The sequence below is a fragment of the Pelmatolapia mariae genome, linkage group LG10_11 (genome assembly GCF_036321145.2).
Source record: "Pelmatolapia mariae isolate MD_Pm_ZW linkage group LG10_11, Pm_UMD_F_2, whole genome shotgun sequence".
NCBI lineage: Eukaryota > Metazoa > Chordata > Actinopteri > Cichliformes > Cichlidae > Pelmatolapia > Pelmatolapia mariae.
Window position 1 is genome coordinate 24,466,223 of NC_086236.1, and position 18,048 is coordinate 24,484,270.

General features: G+C 39.4%; 1 protein-coding gene across 1 annotated transcript; it reads right to left on the minus strand.

Annotated features, from left to right (window-relative positions):
• Positions 1 to 3,533: 3,533 nt before the first annotated feature.
• Positions 3,534 to 13,771, minus strand: cnih2 (cornichon family AMPA receptor auxiliary protein 2). Its single transcript, XM_063487219.1, has 6 exons — positions 13,027 to 13,771; positions 11,046 to 11,114; positions 7,228 to 7,275; positions 4,816 to 4,928; positions 4,595 to 4,738; positions 3,534 to 4,464 (listed from the first exon to the last, which is right to left on the minus strand). The coding sequence occupies exons 1-6, from the start codon at positions 13,105 to 13,107 to the stop codon at positions 4,437 to 4,439; spliced, it is 483 nt and encodes a 160-aa protein (XP_063343289.1). The 5' UTR covers positions 13,108 to 13,771; the 3' UTR covers positions 3,534 to 4,436.
• Positions 13,772 to 18,048: the final 4,277 nt, after the last annotated feature.

An 18,048-nucleotide genomic window follows, 5' to 3' on the forward strand; every position in this document is an offset into this window, starting at 1 on the left:
GTGTCATAACTGCTTATATGAAAGTGGTATGTATGTAGTGGATGTAATAAATATAAATGCACTGGGCAGTGAAGCAGTGCTGCCAGGCATGTGCACCAACTTCTATTGGATTTTTCTGTGTTTTCAGCTTCAGAGTGAGTCAACAGGAATTTCTAATACAGTTTAGTTTCCATGGTGACAGCGGAGAATGATCTGTCCTCTTCAAACAGAGGGGAAAACGCCAACTTGAAGCCTTGTTGTTTCTCTGTTTTCTGTCTGAATCATTATTTAAACAAGTGATAACCTGGCAAACCTTTCAGACTCTACAAATGAGCCCCAGAGCCAGCTTAGACCCACACTCAGTGTTTTAGGTTGTGTGTCTTTTTTCTCTCCCCCTCTCTCTCTGAGGAATCACAACTTGTGAATTTTAAATGTTCTATAGCTACAGTGACATTTTCAGAAGTGATGATGTCTCTCTGTGGAGACGAACTCTGTCAGCTTCATTTTATTATGTAATCTAATAGGCATCCAGAGCTCTATAATTTGAAATGTTAGTATTCTGAAGGTGCAGACATTAATGAAAGGCTTTAATCCTCTCTTTGCTGCCCTCCAGTAGAAGCTTTTTCCACATCAGTATTGGTATTTAGTTATTCTGGTGCCTTTAGAGAGGTTGGCTGAATGTCTCTGGAACCACTTCTAAATGCAGCTGTTTTTCAACAGCTTCTCAATGAGGCAGTTCGTCTCCTATCCCTCCCTCTAATGCACCACTCAGTGTCCTCATCATCCTTCAGTTTTATTTTTTCTTTTCCAGCACATCTTCGGAAGAAACATCGCATTTCTGTGACAACTCTTCACAAATGGACAAATAAATGCTGACCCTCAACAGGCAGGAAATGAGCGACATAGAAATGGACATTTTGGCATTGTTGTTTTATTAGAATACGGCATGTAGAATAGCTGTACATCATAGTGTAGCCTAATATCTATATATAAAGTCATCCACCAAATTTACTGTAGCGTACATTGATGAGAAATGTATAAAAGACAGATACAAATAATTATACTCAAATACAGTTTTCTAAAAGGCTTTGTTCACAGCAACTACATAATGACATTCAACCAAGCTGTATGTCTCCTCCCCCCTTTTTTTTCTCCTCGTGTTCCTGTGCTTTAGTAGCGATTGTCCAGACTCTACACGCTCACACTGTAGTTTTGAGGTCCTGTGATTACTTTTGACATTATTTGGAACAGCATATACCGTCTTGTCTTCAGACACACTGACAGCCTACTGAAATTGCTTCAGTGCTTGCGATTCAGATCACACAGGCAGTTTGATTTGCTCTGCGTGCCATGATTTCAGACTTAGATAAGGCTTTGTTTATATTTATGTATGTGTATGTCCTGAACATCTACAGTGCAGCTACATTAACAACATGGGTTATTAATGGTTATAAAACATAATTTTTTTTCCTTTAAGACTAATATATGATATATTTTTTGAAGAAATTAGGCTTCCTGTAGAGCATACTGTATGTCAGTCAATAAAGGTGATTTTAGAACTGTAAGTACGTTCTGGACACTTCACAGGTTTATATTAATTATTATTAATTTCTGCTTTTCTTTCACAACCTTCCTCCCCTCATCCCAAAAAGTCACAGCAGATGGCCGCCCCTCCCTACACCTGGTTCTGCTGGAGGTTTCTTCCTGTTAAAAGGGAGTTTTTCCTTCCCACCTTCACCAAAGCGCTTGCTCACTGAGGGTCATATGATTGCTGGGATTTTCTCTGTTTTCTTTTTACTATTGTAGGGACTGTTTTACCTTCCACCTATAAAGCACCTTGAGGCCACTGTTGTTGTGGTTTGGAGCTATATAAATAAAACTGAATTGAATTGAATATTAGGAATTAAAGTCATCCTTTCCAAATTGCCAACACATTCTGTGAAAATTAACAAACCACAATTCAGCTGATGTGAGTATTACAGTTGTAGCAAAGGCTTGATACATTTTGTTCCCCCCAGTGTTTCAGCTTCACAAATGAGCATGGAGCTAATGTTTTATGAATCTGATAAACACAGTGCTGTTGCCGGAAAAAGTGCTGATGCAAAAATGTTTCCACTTCTAAAAATATATCTATAAGAAATATTGCATTTATTCCTGTTTTGAGGGACATTTGCTAAAACTACAGTGAAAAATATGGGCTTGGGGCTAAGTCGTACAGGCAGGGCAAGAAAGCGTGAAATGCTGATGTACACAAACACTGGTGTTCACATTTGTATTGAATTTGCTGAGCTTAGCAAAACAGCCTCAAGCACTGGTATACAGTGCAGTGTGGGCGTTTTCTAAAGAAAATATAGTTTTCATTAGAAATAAATTTCATATATTGCTAACACACACTGGAAAATTATACAGTTACTTTTATCACTGATCGAATGATCAGGGAGTTTTTACTTCCCACTGTTGCCAAGTGCTTGCTCATAGGGGGTCGTTTGATTGTTGGGGTTTTGTTTCTATTATTGTAGGGTCTTTACTTTGTAATATGAATGTGACTGTTGTTGTGATTTTGTGCTATCAAAATAAAATGTAATTACATTTATTTAAACAGATCTACTATTTAATTATTGGCTAAAAGTCATGACAATGTGTCAATTTTTGCTGTGAATCCTTCTATGTAACAAGAACTTCAGTAGGCTGCAGCAGCTGAGATCATTATTTTAAGTGGGCATTCCTTGACAGCAAGACGTGGTTAGTCAGGGCTGGGGGCAAGGTAACTGATTACAGCCAGCCATGTCTAGCAGCTGAGAAATGCCCACCCGTGTTCTCCGGAGACTCCTTACCTCATTTTTTCCTATCTGAGCCCACAGTTTGTCTATCAGACACCACCATTTAGTACACCTGGAGCTGGTGTATGGCAAATATCACAGCTTGTTCTCAGGCCCCCAGAGTTTCTGTTTTCCTACTGATATCACACATCTGAACCATCACTTATCTGCAAACAGATCCATCTAATGAACACATGGCGGCAAAGGCCAGCCGAGGAAAGGCTTTACTGTTTATAAATCTTGGTCATTAGCAAGACTGTGTGTCTCTTACGTCTGTTGCCTTTGAAGCTGTATGTTTGTAGATGTATTGCGATGCTGTCATTGCACTCCTTAAACAGCTGAAACACTGTCATAGAGTCATTATTGTCTCATCTGCCACTTTTGTCCCACTCACTGTTACAAACACTGAATAACACTGGATCGATATGTCTCATGACTCAATTTACATTGCTAGATTACTGTTATTAATTGCTTTTTTGTACATGAGATGACTATGCTATGCTATTCTACCTCGAATCAGAGAAGAGTTGCTGTGCTAAAATGACTATAGTATAAATGCAGATGAATAAGAGTAAACATCACTGGAAAGAGGAATAAGGTGCTTCCTGCACACTAAAAAACACAACAAAACAAAAGGTTTTTTTTCTTTTTTTTTTTGAGGGAAAAAAAAAATTGTGCCAAAAAAATAATGTGCTAAAGAAAGTAGAATTAAAGATAAGGTCTGAGAGCACAAAATACTGCAACTACTTTCTAGTCTCATCATTTTTCTTTTGACCTTGATTTTATATTTGGCACAATGATTTTCAGCGGTAACATTTTGGCATGTTTGAGCTGAACGCTCTTTGGAAAGCATGAACCTAGCATATAGCGTAAAATATGCCCTCTCACGTATGGACACACCTATTTTGAATGCGCATCACAAGCATTGACCCTTAAAGTCAAACTTATTTGAGTCAAACCTGGATAATTCCTTGCTTTTTTTTCCATTTTATTTTTTTTTATTTTTTTTTACCAATGTCTTATTTGACTTTGCGTTTGGCAGAGACTGGCATCAGGCAAATCTTTATCCTCTGTCATGGTTAAAGGTGTCTGTGCACACTCCAGCTCATGCCAGGTCCGTTAAACGTCTTACACTGCTAACCCAATTCCTGCAACACGATCAGAGTAATGGTTTGATGTCAGAGTTTCCATATGCAAAACAATCCTGCTTTTAGTACATTGTCAAAGTCAAAGAATACAGACATAATTTTTCATTTTCCAGTCCCCAAGTGTTTGGAGATTCACAGTGAGTTGAGCGACTGGATTATTAAGAGCAGCGTGGGGAAAATCCAGCCCTTCCGAAATATTGTTAAATTGTATAATGGGTCAAAGGCAACACAAACACCTGCGTTTCAGTCCTTCAAGATTTCATCCGGTTGTCCGACAGCAGTATCGGGTGTACAATGATACAATCGAAAAGAGGCTTTTTCGAAAAAATTCACATTCACTCAAATTGTTCTTCATGGTTTGTCCAAGGTTAGACTTCCAAAGCCCAAAGCCAGAAAGGTCAGAATACATGGAGAAAGTAAAGGTTTGTGTCTCCGTTTGTTCTCCAATTTTTCTTTTACAGTTATTTTATTTCTTCATCTCTCCTGTTTGTTAGAAGCTCACCAAGGCGTAGACCATACTACAACAAGAAATAGTGCAATGGATGAAAAATTAAAATTAATTTTGCAAATTTATGAATCGTAACACACGTCTAAGGATTCTTTGAAGTGTCATTATGAAATGAGAAACATTGTAAATCTCCCACTTACCTGTAGAGATAATAGAAAAATGAGAGAAGATAAAAGCCCAGCTTACACCAGGACTCTTTCTGACAGTAGTTAAGAATGTCCGCGTTCATCACGCTGACAGGATCATACATGACCTCTGAGCCATCAGCGGGCCGATGAAAAAACCTGAAAAAGCAGGAGGTTTGGCTCACTCACCCATCAGACCAACACAAACTAGTTACACATCTGCTGTGGGACCGTACCTCCACAGATGGTAGAAGAGCAGCGGGATATTTAGGCCAAGTGTGACCCACTCTCCAGCACACATGAACATCAGGCAGAAGAGACCGTGGATGGAGTACTCTGGTACCACCAACTAATAAGAAATATAAGAAGGACGGAAACTGAAATGATTAAGTGATAACACTCCAACAACTCTTCAGAAAACACTGATGTGATAGAATTACAGTGTACAAGACCACACTGCAGGGCAAACACTTTCACACGGAAGGTGTTGCTGTTAGTCAGGGCTAGCTGCTATTACGGGTGCAAACATACATTCACTTGCACGTGGACTGTTTTTTATACATTAGTAGAAGGTGATGTAAGTTGCTGACCTTTTTTTCTTGTGATGTAAAGTCTAGCGTTTGGTTGTTAAAATACTATTTGAGAAAATCTGAGATGGGGTTAAGACTCAAGATGGCAACAGGATAGCAACAAAGATGATAAAACTACATTTACTGTGAAAGGACAAAAACTTTTGGGGGGCAACTTGAGGGCAACAGAAACAAGCTCTTGATATGAAGTAAGAAACACTTACTTCATATCAAGATTTTAGTGTTTCATGCTGGGCAGGGAGTGTGTTACCACTTTTCAGAACTTTTCTCTGAAAATAGCTGCTTGTAGCAGCCAAAAGCAGTGCAATGAGAGCACTGAGAATGAACCGACGCTGTAATGTCTAGGCTAAATGAGGCCAGCTTGCAAGCACCAGAAAGTTCCTTAAGTGGCCACTTGAAAGCTGTTCTACAAGTCAGTGAGTAACCATATAATCCCACGTTAAAGAGCTTTCTTGTTCCAAAAAAGAGTTTTGGTTGCTATAACTAATATACCCCTACAAATTGACTACAGGAGGTGAATTTTTCTTTATTTAGCTTTTCACCTTAAATCTTTTAAGCTTTCACCTGCGCTAATTCAGATGTCAGACTCGGGCTTCAGTGTGCGGGAACATTTTAGTAGAACTGTTTTACAGATAATGCTGTGGCTTTGTACTTCAGTTTTGGTGAGTGAATTCTAGTATTTCATATTTGTTAGAAGGTCTGTGTATCTGTGTTTCTCATTTTAACTCATACAGTCTATGGATGTGCCTTGCTAACCGTGCTAACAAGCTAGCATGGTTAGCCCCACCATTAACCCCTAGTAGGCTTCTTGGTTGTGGGGTGACCTGCCTGCAGCATTCAGGGTAGTTTTGCCAGTGTCTTCTTTTAGTGTTTTTACTGCTAAAGACCTGTTTCTTGCAAATGGCCTTGTAAATTTCTTGCAAATTTTATTATAACATTTTTATCTTTAAGATTCTTAGCTTAACACCAAGTTTTGTTTTAACTTTTAATTATGTTCATTTCAATTTATTCTTTACATATTATCGCTTTTATAAAGTCTTGCATGATCTATTTTAAGTGATTAATTGATTAATTTAATTTTTATAAAATCTATTGTTTGTTTATTCTGTTTTTGGGAAGTACTTTGTAGTGCTATACAAATGAACCTTATTTAATGTGAACTTCATTTAATAAGAACTATCACAACACATTCACATACACGTAGCAATTTGATCTTGATGCTAGTTCAAAAATAATGCATATGGCTGCAAAATAACAACTTACATTTCTTTGACTGACATCATAACCCTTAGCTGGCTCCGTCAATAATTACAATCCGTTTCAATATTATTTGAATATTTTTAGTGGAACCAATTTCAGCAGTGATTGGTTAGAGCAAATATCACTAATACATATGTAGTCTAATTACCAGGCTAGATTAAACCTGTGTAGCAGTTAAGGGTAATTGAAATTATATTTCCACTGCAGCAATAAGAGTTCCTTTTCAATAACATGGTGGTATTGTAATTATGCATCAGTGGCATTTTATTTTCTTGCACTGAGCAGCTATATAAAGAAAAACGTAAAAAAACGAGAAAATGGTAACAATTTGAACCCAGGGCAAACCTTCTCAGAAAATGCTCTTTACTACATTAGCATATAGACCCTAATACTACAATTAGCATGGTGGCTACTGCCTTTAAATTAAACTCTTGTAATTATATATATTTGTATTTATTTATCCATTAACTTTGAATCAAAAAAACCTAATGGCACTGGCCATCTTCAAGCACAAGTATGTTTAAAATGGCCTCCACAGTATGTGATCTTTCACGGACACAAAGTTCTTTTTCTGAAAGCCTTGAAATAAAAAGCTGACAACATCTGGGCTGTATCAGTGCTCTCCATCACTGTGTGCCTGTAAAGAGGTAATGGCGTGTTGTGGGGACGGGCTACATGTGAAATGAATCAGTGTGTGTCATGGTCCTCACAATGAAAAAAGACAAACGGTCATGGCTCTGTGAAGCCCCTCTGCTTTAGTCATCCAGCACCAGCAGATGAAAAACAGCTATTACTCACCCTGCGAAGCAGGTTGCAGATCCTTTCAATGTTGAGAATCCTTTCTCTCTGTGGAGAGGATATAAAGAAAGTCCGGTCAACAATCAGTGTATTACTGTCAATGCCTAACAGAAATAGCTGTCTCATAGCAGAAACAATAGACGATCGTAGACTGGAGTGAATCTTATTTTGGAGGATTGTTTTTTAAAGTGGACAGATATTAAATATAGTAATAAAATCTAAAAAACTGGACCTGATGGCTAGTTTTATGTTAGCATTCCTGCTTAAATATCAGTATTATGGGTATAGTGATACTGTAATATGCAGCTGTACGTTACATTAGATGTCCAGGCCAACAATAGTACCATGGAAAAATACACTTAACAACTGATAGTAATTAATCAACCACCTACTCAAACTCCCGAGTTTGTTTTCATCATACGTCTAAAATACATATATTTTTACACTTTGGTGCATTTTTATCATAGATCTATTTTTTTCTTTTGATTTCAGTTAGTTTCCAGAGTGAGTTTGCTCATTTCACTTTAGTTTGTATTGTTTAGTAATGTTAAGTTTGATGCAGTTTTTCTGTTCTTTTTTTTTTAGCCGCAGCTTTTTGTTGTTATACATGTGATGTCTGTCAGAAGTTCAACACAATACAATACAAAACAGTATTACAATATTAAAATACACAGACCCACACACACAGTTGCGTAGACGTCCCTGTTCCAATAAACACACACACACAAGTACTTCTTCATTCTGGTATTGTTGGTTAATTTGACCAAAATGATACAAAGATAATTCATATGGATTTTTTGTGTGTATTTTAGTTTTATTTATTTATTTATTTATTTTTGTTTGTTTGTTTTTTAGGCCAGTCTATTATTTGTATTTATAACAACCTTGGTTTGGTGCAGACAGGACTTTTCATTGCTCAGAATAGGTATTTGGCTGTGGACTATAAGGCCATAACCATGATCTGGGCACATACAACTGGCACAACTTTTGCATGAAATATGAGTTAAATATAGGTTTTATTAATGACACTAGTGACAGTCCTGATCTAGAGCCTTAATGAATGTCATTAATCATGCCTGTGCCCACCTATGGCAGAAATCAGACTTGTTATTTTTTATGAAGTTTGAGAAACACAAACTGTATATTATACTTGAATAAATTTTCATTTTCAGTTAATAATAATAATAATAATAAAATAATTACAATTATGTTGATTTGTTTTTCATTTATGTGGCTGAAACCTATTAGAGAAGCAAATCTCATATTGCAGGGGGAAAAACCCTGTGCGCACATCTCCCACCTTATCTTGTAAAGCTATCAGCTCGGAGTCTCTCGTGAGCCATTATAGAAAGCTCAATTATCAGTTTTAAAATTAAAGCCATCCGTCTTTGAGTACATGAGCCTGACATCAGATATTCGGCTCATGCAGATGTTTTCTTTGGTTGTCCATTGATTAGTCAGCAAGGCAAATTAGATGTTTTGCTCTACTTCATTTGCCCCGTTTATCCGTTTCCATCAACAGAAAGTTATTGCGTTATTGTGTAACCATAATGTCTACAGTCAGATAATTATCACGGGGCTGTTAATTTGCTTGGCTTCATTTATTTTGTTAAATATAATACATCAAGTGGATAAGCATGTCTATTCATTATGACATATTGAGGCATCTATCTTGGCTACCAACCGGTGATATCGGCTTCCTGTAGCTGGAGCAACATCCAGCTTTTATGAGTCTGTGGACATAAATTAAAACTGGTGACCTGAAAGGGGAAAGTGGATTTTGCCCTGAATTAGACACAGGCTCTCTACCCTCACTGTTGTTAGTATGCTCAGTGTAATTTCCTGCCTTTTTTCTTTCTTTCGTTCTTTCTTTTTAGTCCTTCCTCCACGGTGCTGTTATTTAAGGAGCGAAAGTGCCAGCTTAGCTGCTGTGCATCATATGGTTTGTTGTTGTCGGTGTAAATCATTGCGCTGCTCAGATTTTACAGCCCGTAGCCTCCCCGAGGTGGCCCTATTTGTGTCAGGTCATCCAATTCGCTCTGAATATTTAATAGTTCCAATAAAGAAACATGACTGAGGATGTTAATCAAAGGCAGCGGAGACATTTCACAATATGCAGAAGAGATAAAGGAGCAACAATTACAGGGCAAAGAGTGCTGTAGTTAGATTGGTAATGTAATTAAGCACTTATTATCAGAGACGCAAATGAGTGATCTGCCTGACAATCTGCCTCATGATTTTTCTAGAGCCGCTGACATAAAAGGAGGCCTGAAAAGGAATACATTTTACCACTATGATGTGTTTAATTTTGTTGTTTTAACGGGGGAAAGAGCCATAGAAGGGCTCTTTATGGATGGGGTGGTTCTCCCTCTGAGACTGTTACTGTGATTAAAGGCTTTACGCAGAAACCTGATTTAAAAACAGATGTCTGGCTTCTTCCGCTCTGTCTTTCTATCATTTCTTTCTCTCTTCTCGACAAATATTGACTGCTTTTGTCCTTTTTTGTACACAACCGCACTCGAGCGAACATGTGTTGCTCTCAGCTAACCACAAATATAATTGCTGTTTATCTTCCATGGCTGTTGCCTTCGCTTGTCTTCTGTTTGCGCAGCTTATTGATTTTGGGGAGAGACCGGCAGCGTCGCGTCCTGCCAGATCCAGTTATTTCTGAACACATTTGAAACGGTGACATCAGACAGCGTGTTTAGGTTGTCACCAGTCCTACAGAGTGGCCTCAATACTTATCCCACTGCTGTGAAACCAGAAAAGTTCTAATGGGGATTGTTTGTCAGACAGCTCTCCATCGTTGTCCTGAGGAAAGTAAAAGATCCACTGTGGCTTTTGTGCTCCATTGTATTTGACTACATTATAATTTACAGGTGTTGCAGTTATTGTGTCCACCCCCTTGTAGCTGGCATGCCTTCACACTCCTACAGTCTGCTTTCACAGTTTCCTCTCCCACTCCTCATCACTCTCACTTTGCAGTTCAGATGCAGGTTCACATGATTGCTAGAACATTAGCTATCCTGTGAAAACGATAATCACAGCTGCTGTTAACTTGCTAAGCGAATAATAGCTCGAACTACTGACTCATGATAATGTTATTTCATCTTCAGAAGAAAACTTATACATACTGTAAGCAAACAGCTCTGCAACATGAGAGGATAAATAGTTGCGCTAACTTTCAATCAGCAATTATTTATCTGTCACTTTGGATCGAGTGAATGCGTTTGTTCTCGTTACGGTGAGGTGAAAACTCCAAATTGCACTCCTATTGTGGCGACACTACAGTATCTCATTGTCTAAAAAGCGACTTCATTTGCATGAATCTCTGTAACTGATTAAGCCAACGAGCCGTGGTCTTTGTAGGAGGCTGATTGCTTCAATCTGCATACAAATGAGCATTCAGGGAAACACTGCCTGGGTGTTACTGTAGCAATCACCTGGAAGCTTGGATTAGTGTTTTCAAAGTAGGGCAAATATTTGATTTAGAAATATTAATGAATAAGGCTAAATGTAGCCGAATTAAATATTTGAAAGCTTTCGCTCCAAAAGCCCCAAACTCTCATTTACATAACATGATGATTTCATTTTTTTGGTGATTGCAGGCTTGGAAAAAGCGTTTGCTGTGTTTATTTATGAAATGAACGTGAAACTTTGTGAACTGTGCTCTGAAAATATGCAGCATAGGCAATATTTTGGGGGGGGGGGCAAAACCTTAAATGTATAGTCTCCCTGAAAGTACAAAGAAGGGATTTCTCTGTGTGCACATGAAGGTTTGATCATTCTTGCAAGAAGTGAAACAGCAGGGTTCTTACCGCTCTGGTGGGATTGCTCTGATCGATGGGGTTTTTGAAGTCTGTGCGAAGCTCATCAAACGCAATGATCTGAAAAAAATAATAAAATAAAATAATAATATTGGACACGCGTGAGCTTGTTTTTGTTTCACCACCACTACGCTGCAACTGTAATGCAAATGTAGCTGTTGTCTTCTTGCCACTCGTAAATTTGGTTCGACTGAGTCGGCTGTACACTGTTGCAATCCCTACATCCACAGCTGCAGCTGCTTTCAGATCACTTTGAGTACATATGGTGAGTTAGTGGCATATGTAAATGCAGACATTTGCTATTGCCCTTTATGCTGTTAGGGAGGTCATGTTGTGTTGACATCATGTGTGATTATGTAGTTGTGCTAAAGGAATTTTGATTGAAATTTGTCCCTGAATAAGAACAGCTTGGATGGTTAATTCACCCCCATACAGCTTTGCATTATCCGGTTCCTGTAAAAAAAACTATGAAAAGCTGCAGGAGTAGATAAATGCATTGCACTAAGCAATTACATAAGGCCTGATTCTTACGTTGAGACCAGTAATTAAGTTCACATTGGAAGATTAATATTAAGACACAAATGCCAGGAGTCGTCCAAGAAGTGCTTGAGAATTTTAAAATGCAAGAAGGTCTTTGACAGAGCATTTTTTAGCTGGGTTGATATTTAAGAGCATTGTGGTATATTTCTGGTACATACACTATCTTGAGTGTCTCTCTGCATATTGAAATATTATATACTGAGGGCACTTGTTCAGATACACCAATACACTCTAACTGCCTCCTGTGAGGCGAGTATAAGTGACAATTTTTCTCACTAGCTCCCTGATTAATAGCTCTATAAAAACACAAATAATTTGGAGTGTAAAGGCCACCTGCTGTGCTTATCATCGGCTCAGGTTTTAAAGAGCTAAGCTTCCCTTTGACGGCTCATTGAAAAGCCATAACAAGCAGACATCATTTGCAGAAAAGTGAACATCAGCAGTGACTGATGGCACGAAGGGGAGAGCACCTTCCACATACTGTACGAGCCTATATGGCTCTCCCTCGTCTTCGTTCACAATTAGCTCTGTTGTAAACAGATGCAGTTTCCATGGCGACATGATGAGCCCCTCAGTGGGCACCATGGTTACTATACCAGTGAACCGAGGTTCTGATTGGTCGACGGCCACATACAGTTGGGGTGCTGTGCCCGTGGGTGGAAGCAGACTGGGGGAAGGGGTGAACAAAATCATAGGTTGATAAGCGTTTCGGTCACATGCTCGAGAGCCGAGCCAGACGCAGGCTTCTCGCTGTCTCTTTCACACACAGACACACTCACTGAGTCATATGTAGTCTCACCCACTTAGTCAATTGGTACGTTAGTCATTTCAAGTCCTATATTCATAATGATGCGTTTTTGTGCTTCGCCGTGTTCCTGCCTCCACGGAGGGAATGTTAAAGGTGAGAGATCAAAGCTGCGGTGTTTGTTGAGTCTGTGTAACAGGCAAACTGAGTGCACTGGTCTCCAGCGATAGCTGTGCAAATTCCACTGAAAATGCCTGCGGGCAGACAGATTCACAACAGTCTGGTGGTGAGATTTATGATCACTGTGTTTTGCTGACTGTCTGTACTCATTATCTGGAGTTTGCTGAAGCCCGAACGCCTTACGTGGAAATGTTTATCGTCAGTTCTCTGGGATCATAAGTTGCTTTTATGTGGAGGGATGAAGCCAGCAGGAATCTGTGCTTTTTGTCAAAGTGTCATCTGGTGGCTCTTAGGAGATCATTTGAAGTGTCTGATAAGTACAATTACACCTTTAATGCATGTCATTATCTCTAGAGGGGCTGAAGTGTGTATGTTATGTTGCCGGCAGCTCTGTACACCTGTGTGTAGGCGGCCGCGCTAGTCTGCCTGTGTGGGATGCTACAGTGAGGATGCTGCAGGCTCTACGTGTGTCAGTCTTAGTTCTGGTGTGTTCACCGTGCCACTCACCTGCCATATGACAAAGAAGATGAGAGCTGCACACAGTACCAAGGTGAGCATGTAGCAGAAGGCCGCAAAGGTGAACGCCATGGCTGCACCAGCCAGCCTGACAAGGACACGGGTGAAGGGAGAGAAAGGAAACTGGTTCCCTGCTCTCTGCCTCTCTCTGGCTACTGGTCACTCCCCCTCCTCCTTTTACTGTGGTAGAGGCTATTGTTGGTTTTCCCCTTTGATGCAAGCTGAGTCTATATTGTCCAGGTGGGTAAAGCACTCAGTTTTAGTAACAATCAATAATCATCTGACGTCGCAGCTCCACTGCTTACTTGCTTTCTGTCTTTGTCTCTTTTTGTAAATCTGACAGCAGGACAGCTCCTTCCTTGCTTTGATCTAGGAAGCACTTATGTGTCTGTTCACAGCCACAGTAGTCTGCCGCTGGCCCAGTGCTCCTCTTTTCAGTCTCTGACAGGGAAAATGTCTGTCTCCTCCTTGTCCTCCCTGCAGTTTCTCTTTAGACAAAGCCTACACATCATGGTTTTTTTATTTCTTTTTTTTTTTTTACTGACAAACCACCAAGAGTCTGACTGACACGCCGACAACAGAAGCACAGGTTACTAGTCGATACTAAGAGCAGTAAAAACAGCGAGAATTATTGTCCCAGGCGGTTATGGCTTTTTGTAGTTTTTGTAGTTTGTTGTATGGCTTTCTGTTCATCTGTTGCTCCGGGATCCAGAACACAATGAATGACACATATATTTCCATATCATAGTTAACAGGTTTACATCTGTGAGTTATTATTTACAGAGTCTTTACTTATAATGATGGCTAAACTGCTGAGTAATTATTTACATCCTAGCTGAGATTCAAGGTATTGCTTTGCATGTTACACAGTTATATTCTGACAAAGCAAATCACAACTTGCCACTGCTGATTTCACAAAGTGAGAAGGGTGAATCACTGAGGCAGCAGATATTCTAGTTGAATCGAAAGATTAGTTAGCACTTCAAGAGGGCTTAGAGATATGCGACATCACGATACATTATTGATAGTTTCAGTTAGCATGGATCGACATCTTGACTGACCTTAATATCGAGTAGCGAATACCTGTGCCTGGTAGGAGACGTGTCTGCCACTGAACAGTCCACTCTTTCCTCTTCTCTGTCAATTTGGGTCGACACCATGTCAGAACTGTCTGCTCTGCATGTTTGTCTCAAGCGCATCCCTCAGTTATCTCCAAAAAACAAAAACGTGAAGCCTTGTCTCTGCTGATGTGCAGGTTAAATAGTTAAATTCTAGCAGGGAAATATTTACACAGAAGCCTGCAGAGTGTCTACATGTTGAAACCCATTCGTGCTGATTTAAAAGAAAAATAAAGCGCTCCTGTTCTTAAGTAAAAAAAAAATCTCCACAGCCCTCAGGAGTCATAAGTTACTGAGTCCACCTTACTATCATCTCTCCTGCTCCTCGTGTACCCTGCTTTCTTTTTCCTTTCTTTCTTTCTTCTTTAACTCCCCCTTCTTTTCATCCCTTTCAAAGATTTTGAAAACAGACCTGAATGTGCTTCCTGAGTCTACTGTCTCTGGCTGTCTCTTCCTCTATTTCTTAGACTGCGAGAGAAATATTTCCATCACGGTTGATGTTATAACGGTCAGCCAATAGCATCGCTCTGTCTCCCTCCCTCTCTTGTTTGCTCTCCCCTCTGCCTTTCTCTCTTCCTCTCTGTCTGTCAGACTCCCCCTCTCTTGCATTTATACATTTCCATAATCCCTTGTTCCCGTGAGACTGATGAGGGGGCAGGGAAGGCTGCAAATGTCTGGTGTGCCCCCCCCTCCCCTCCTTATTAGCCCCTTTCGCCCAAGCTTTCAGTCATCTGTCATTCCATGAAATATAATTCTGTCTGTTACAGGGTGTTGTTCTCAGTCATTTGTCATTTCCTTCAATTCTCTCCTCTCAGTGCATTCATTAAATACCTCAATCTCACTTTTTGATTATTCTCTCACTCTATTAATGAACAGAATCCACTAGTGCCACCTAATGTAAGTGTTGATACTCGTATTATTTGTGTGGCCAATGTAGGCTTATTCAGAAAAGTAATTCCTCTGTTAGAGGGATCTATGCCATGGCCCAACCTTTTTTAGCTGCCCCACATTAACAGTGTTGGTATTTACTATCTTTTATGTTTCTGTGACAGTTACTCCACCGGTCTGTGTAGGCTCTTTAATCAAAATGATATTTTTAATGCTTGTATATAACTATTGTTTCTATCCATGAATGTTCAAATTCACTATTTTATTAAAGAAAATCTTCAAAAGAAAAGCAGAAAAAAACTAGAAAAGCACATTATTTTTGATTAAGAGGCCAAATTAAAGATCATACCTGCTATCCATGATTAGTATCGGACTTATCCGAGGAGTCCAGTGTACCAGCTCAAATTCTGGTATAAAAATTTGAATTCAGTTTATTGTTTGCCTAATAAATAACAATGGATAGATTTCAAAAATGTTTGTGTTTTCGTGTGTTTATGGCAATTGGTCTATTAAATGATTAAGTTCAATTCAATTCAATTTTATTTATACAGCGACAAATCACGACAACAGTCGCCTCAAAGCACTTTATTTTGTAAGGTAGACCCTACAATAATACATACAGAGAAATGCGCAACAATCATACGACCACCTATGAGCAAGCACTTTGGTGACAGTGGGAAGGAAAAACTCCCTTTTAACAGGAAGAAACCTCTGGCAGAACCAGGCTCAGGGAGGAGGGGCCATCTGCTGCGACCAGTTGGGGTGAGAGAAGGAAGACAGGATAAAAGACATGCTGTGGAAGAGAGGCAAAGATTAATAACTAGTATGACTAAGTTAAGTTAAGCACTGTATATACGATATCTCTCTATATACTGTATATATACTCTGTAGAAATACTTTCTATATATAGTATATTTTGCCAGACAAAGAAGCTTGATTTGTCACTCCAGAGTCCACTGGCAGCGTTCTTTACACAATTGCATCCAATGCTTTGCACTGCTGACGTAAGACTTGAATGAATGGAGCTGCTCAGGCATGCATCTCCATTCCATGAAGCTCTCTGTGCACTGTTCTTGAACTAATCTGAAGGCCACAAGACGTTTGATGGTCTGTACCAACTGACCCTACAGAAAGTTTGTGACCTCTGTGCACTATGCACCTCATCATCCACTGACTCCACTCTGTGATTTTACATGGGCTACCACTTCATGGCTGAGTTGCTGTCATTCCCAATCACATCCAATTTGATTTTTGACTGTGGAATATTTCGTAGTGAGGAAAGTTCACGACTGGCCCTGTTGCACAGGTGGTGTCCTACCACGGTACCATGCTGACATCCACTGAGCTCCTGAGAGCGACCCATTCTTTTATAAATGTTTGTCGAAGTAGTCTGCATGCCTACGTGCTTGATTTCATACACCTGTGGCCATGGAAGGCATTGGAACACCTGAATTCAGTGATTTGGATGGGTGAGGGAAAAATTTTGGCAATATAATCTATTTAGCACCTTTCTACTCTGTTGAACACTTAAAGTACTTTCTACTACAAGTCACATTCACACATTCAATTCATACAGCCTACATTCATACACACTCTCACAGGTGCTTGGGGGTAACTTGAAGTTCAGTATCTAGCTCAAGGAGTCAGGGATTGATCCACTAACATTCATTCATAAAACCTGAGCCACAGCCTCCCCAAATGAGTGCTTAATGTGAGTTGCTGTCACCTTCCTATCAGCCTGAAGCAATCTGGTTGTTCTCCTCTGACATCAGCAAGGCATTTTCTCTTTTTCAGACCATCCTCTGGTCTGACAGTTGTGTGGAAAAATCTCAGTAGATCAGCAGTTTCTGAAATACTCAGACCCGCCCGTCTGGCACCAACCGCCATTAAAATTAAAAACACTCTTCTTTTTTTCTTCTAAAGAAAAAAAAAACAGAACAGAACAGACATTTATCACAAAATGTATGTGCCACAACATTTTACAGTATACTGTAAATGTTCGGTCACACTGACAACTGAAATGGCAGAGTTTTCTTTTTTAACTATTCAAATCAACCAGTTTTCATTACTCAGACAAATCACATTTAATTTTATTGTTGTTATAATAGAAATTCTCTTATTACTGCAATAACCAGACGTGCTCTGTTTATTACTTTCCATGTTTCTGTACTGCAAGATATATAGCAGTGAGCAACATTGCTTTCATGTTTATATTATTGTTATGCTTCATTAATAATAAGTACAGCCTAAATATTAAGAGGTATTGTAAATGTCTGTTATTTCTGACCATAAGGAAAGAATAAAGAAAAGTCATTATATAGATTTCAATCCTGCAACATTTCTGTTGTAACATTTTCTGTCAGAGAAAACACTCAGACTGATATTCTTGTTCATCTTCCATAAAACTATAGTTCCATTTGGCTGTGTAACTTTATCACATTGGGTGACACATTGATCAGTGCTTTGTGAGCATCTCCAGATCCAGTTAGCTCATAAAGACACTACCAAACAGCTGCTTCTAAGCCCAATCTTAATTTAAAGAGGTTTTTTTGTTGTTGTTGCTGTTTGTTTGTTTTTTGCCAGTCTGGGTAAGTGTGCTAGCCATCTGACAGCCGAGGAAAGCAGAGGTTGCTGGTCTATTTTGGGTTACTGTGTTGTCAGCGGTGGGGGTTCCCTGCAGTCTGATCAAACTGTGTCAAGATGTTATTTTTAATGAAAATTACTTTCTGTCCTTCAGCCTCCTTATCCCGATGTCATTTATTTTGGTAAACCAGGGAGCACAGTGAACAATCAATAAAAAAGTATCACAGATATCTCACACAATTCGCTTGTTCATTTCACAATCAGCATCCCTTGAGTGTTTTTGTGTTGAAAGACTGATGGAGGTCACACTGGATATGAGCTCCAGTTAAATGCCACAGGTCCTAAAGGCTGCCAAATGAGGTTTTGGCTCCATCTTGAGCCAGTAGCTCAGAACTCATAGCATGAAATGAGTGTTTCTGGCCCA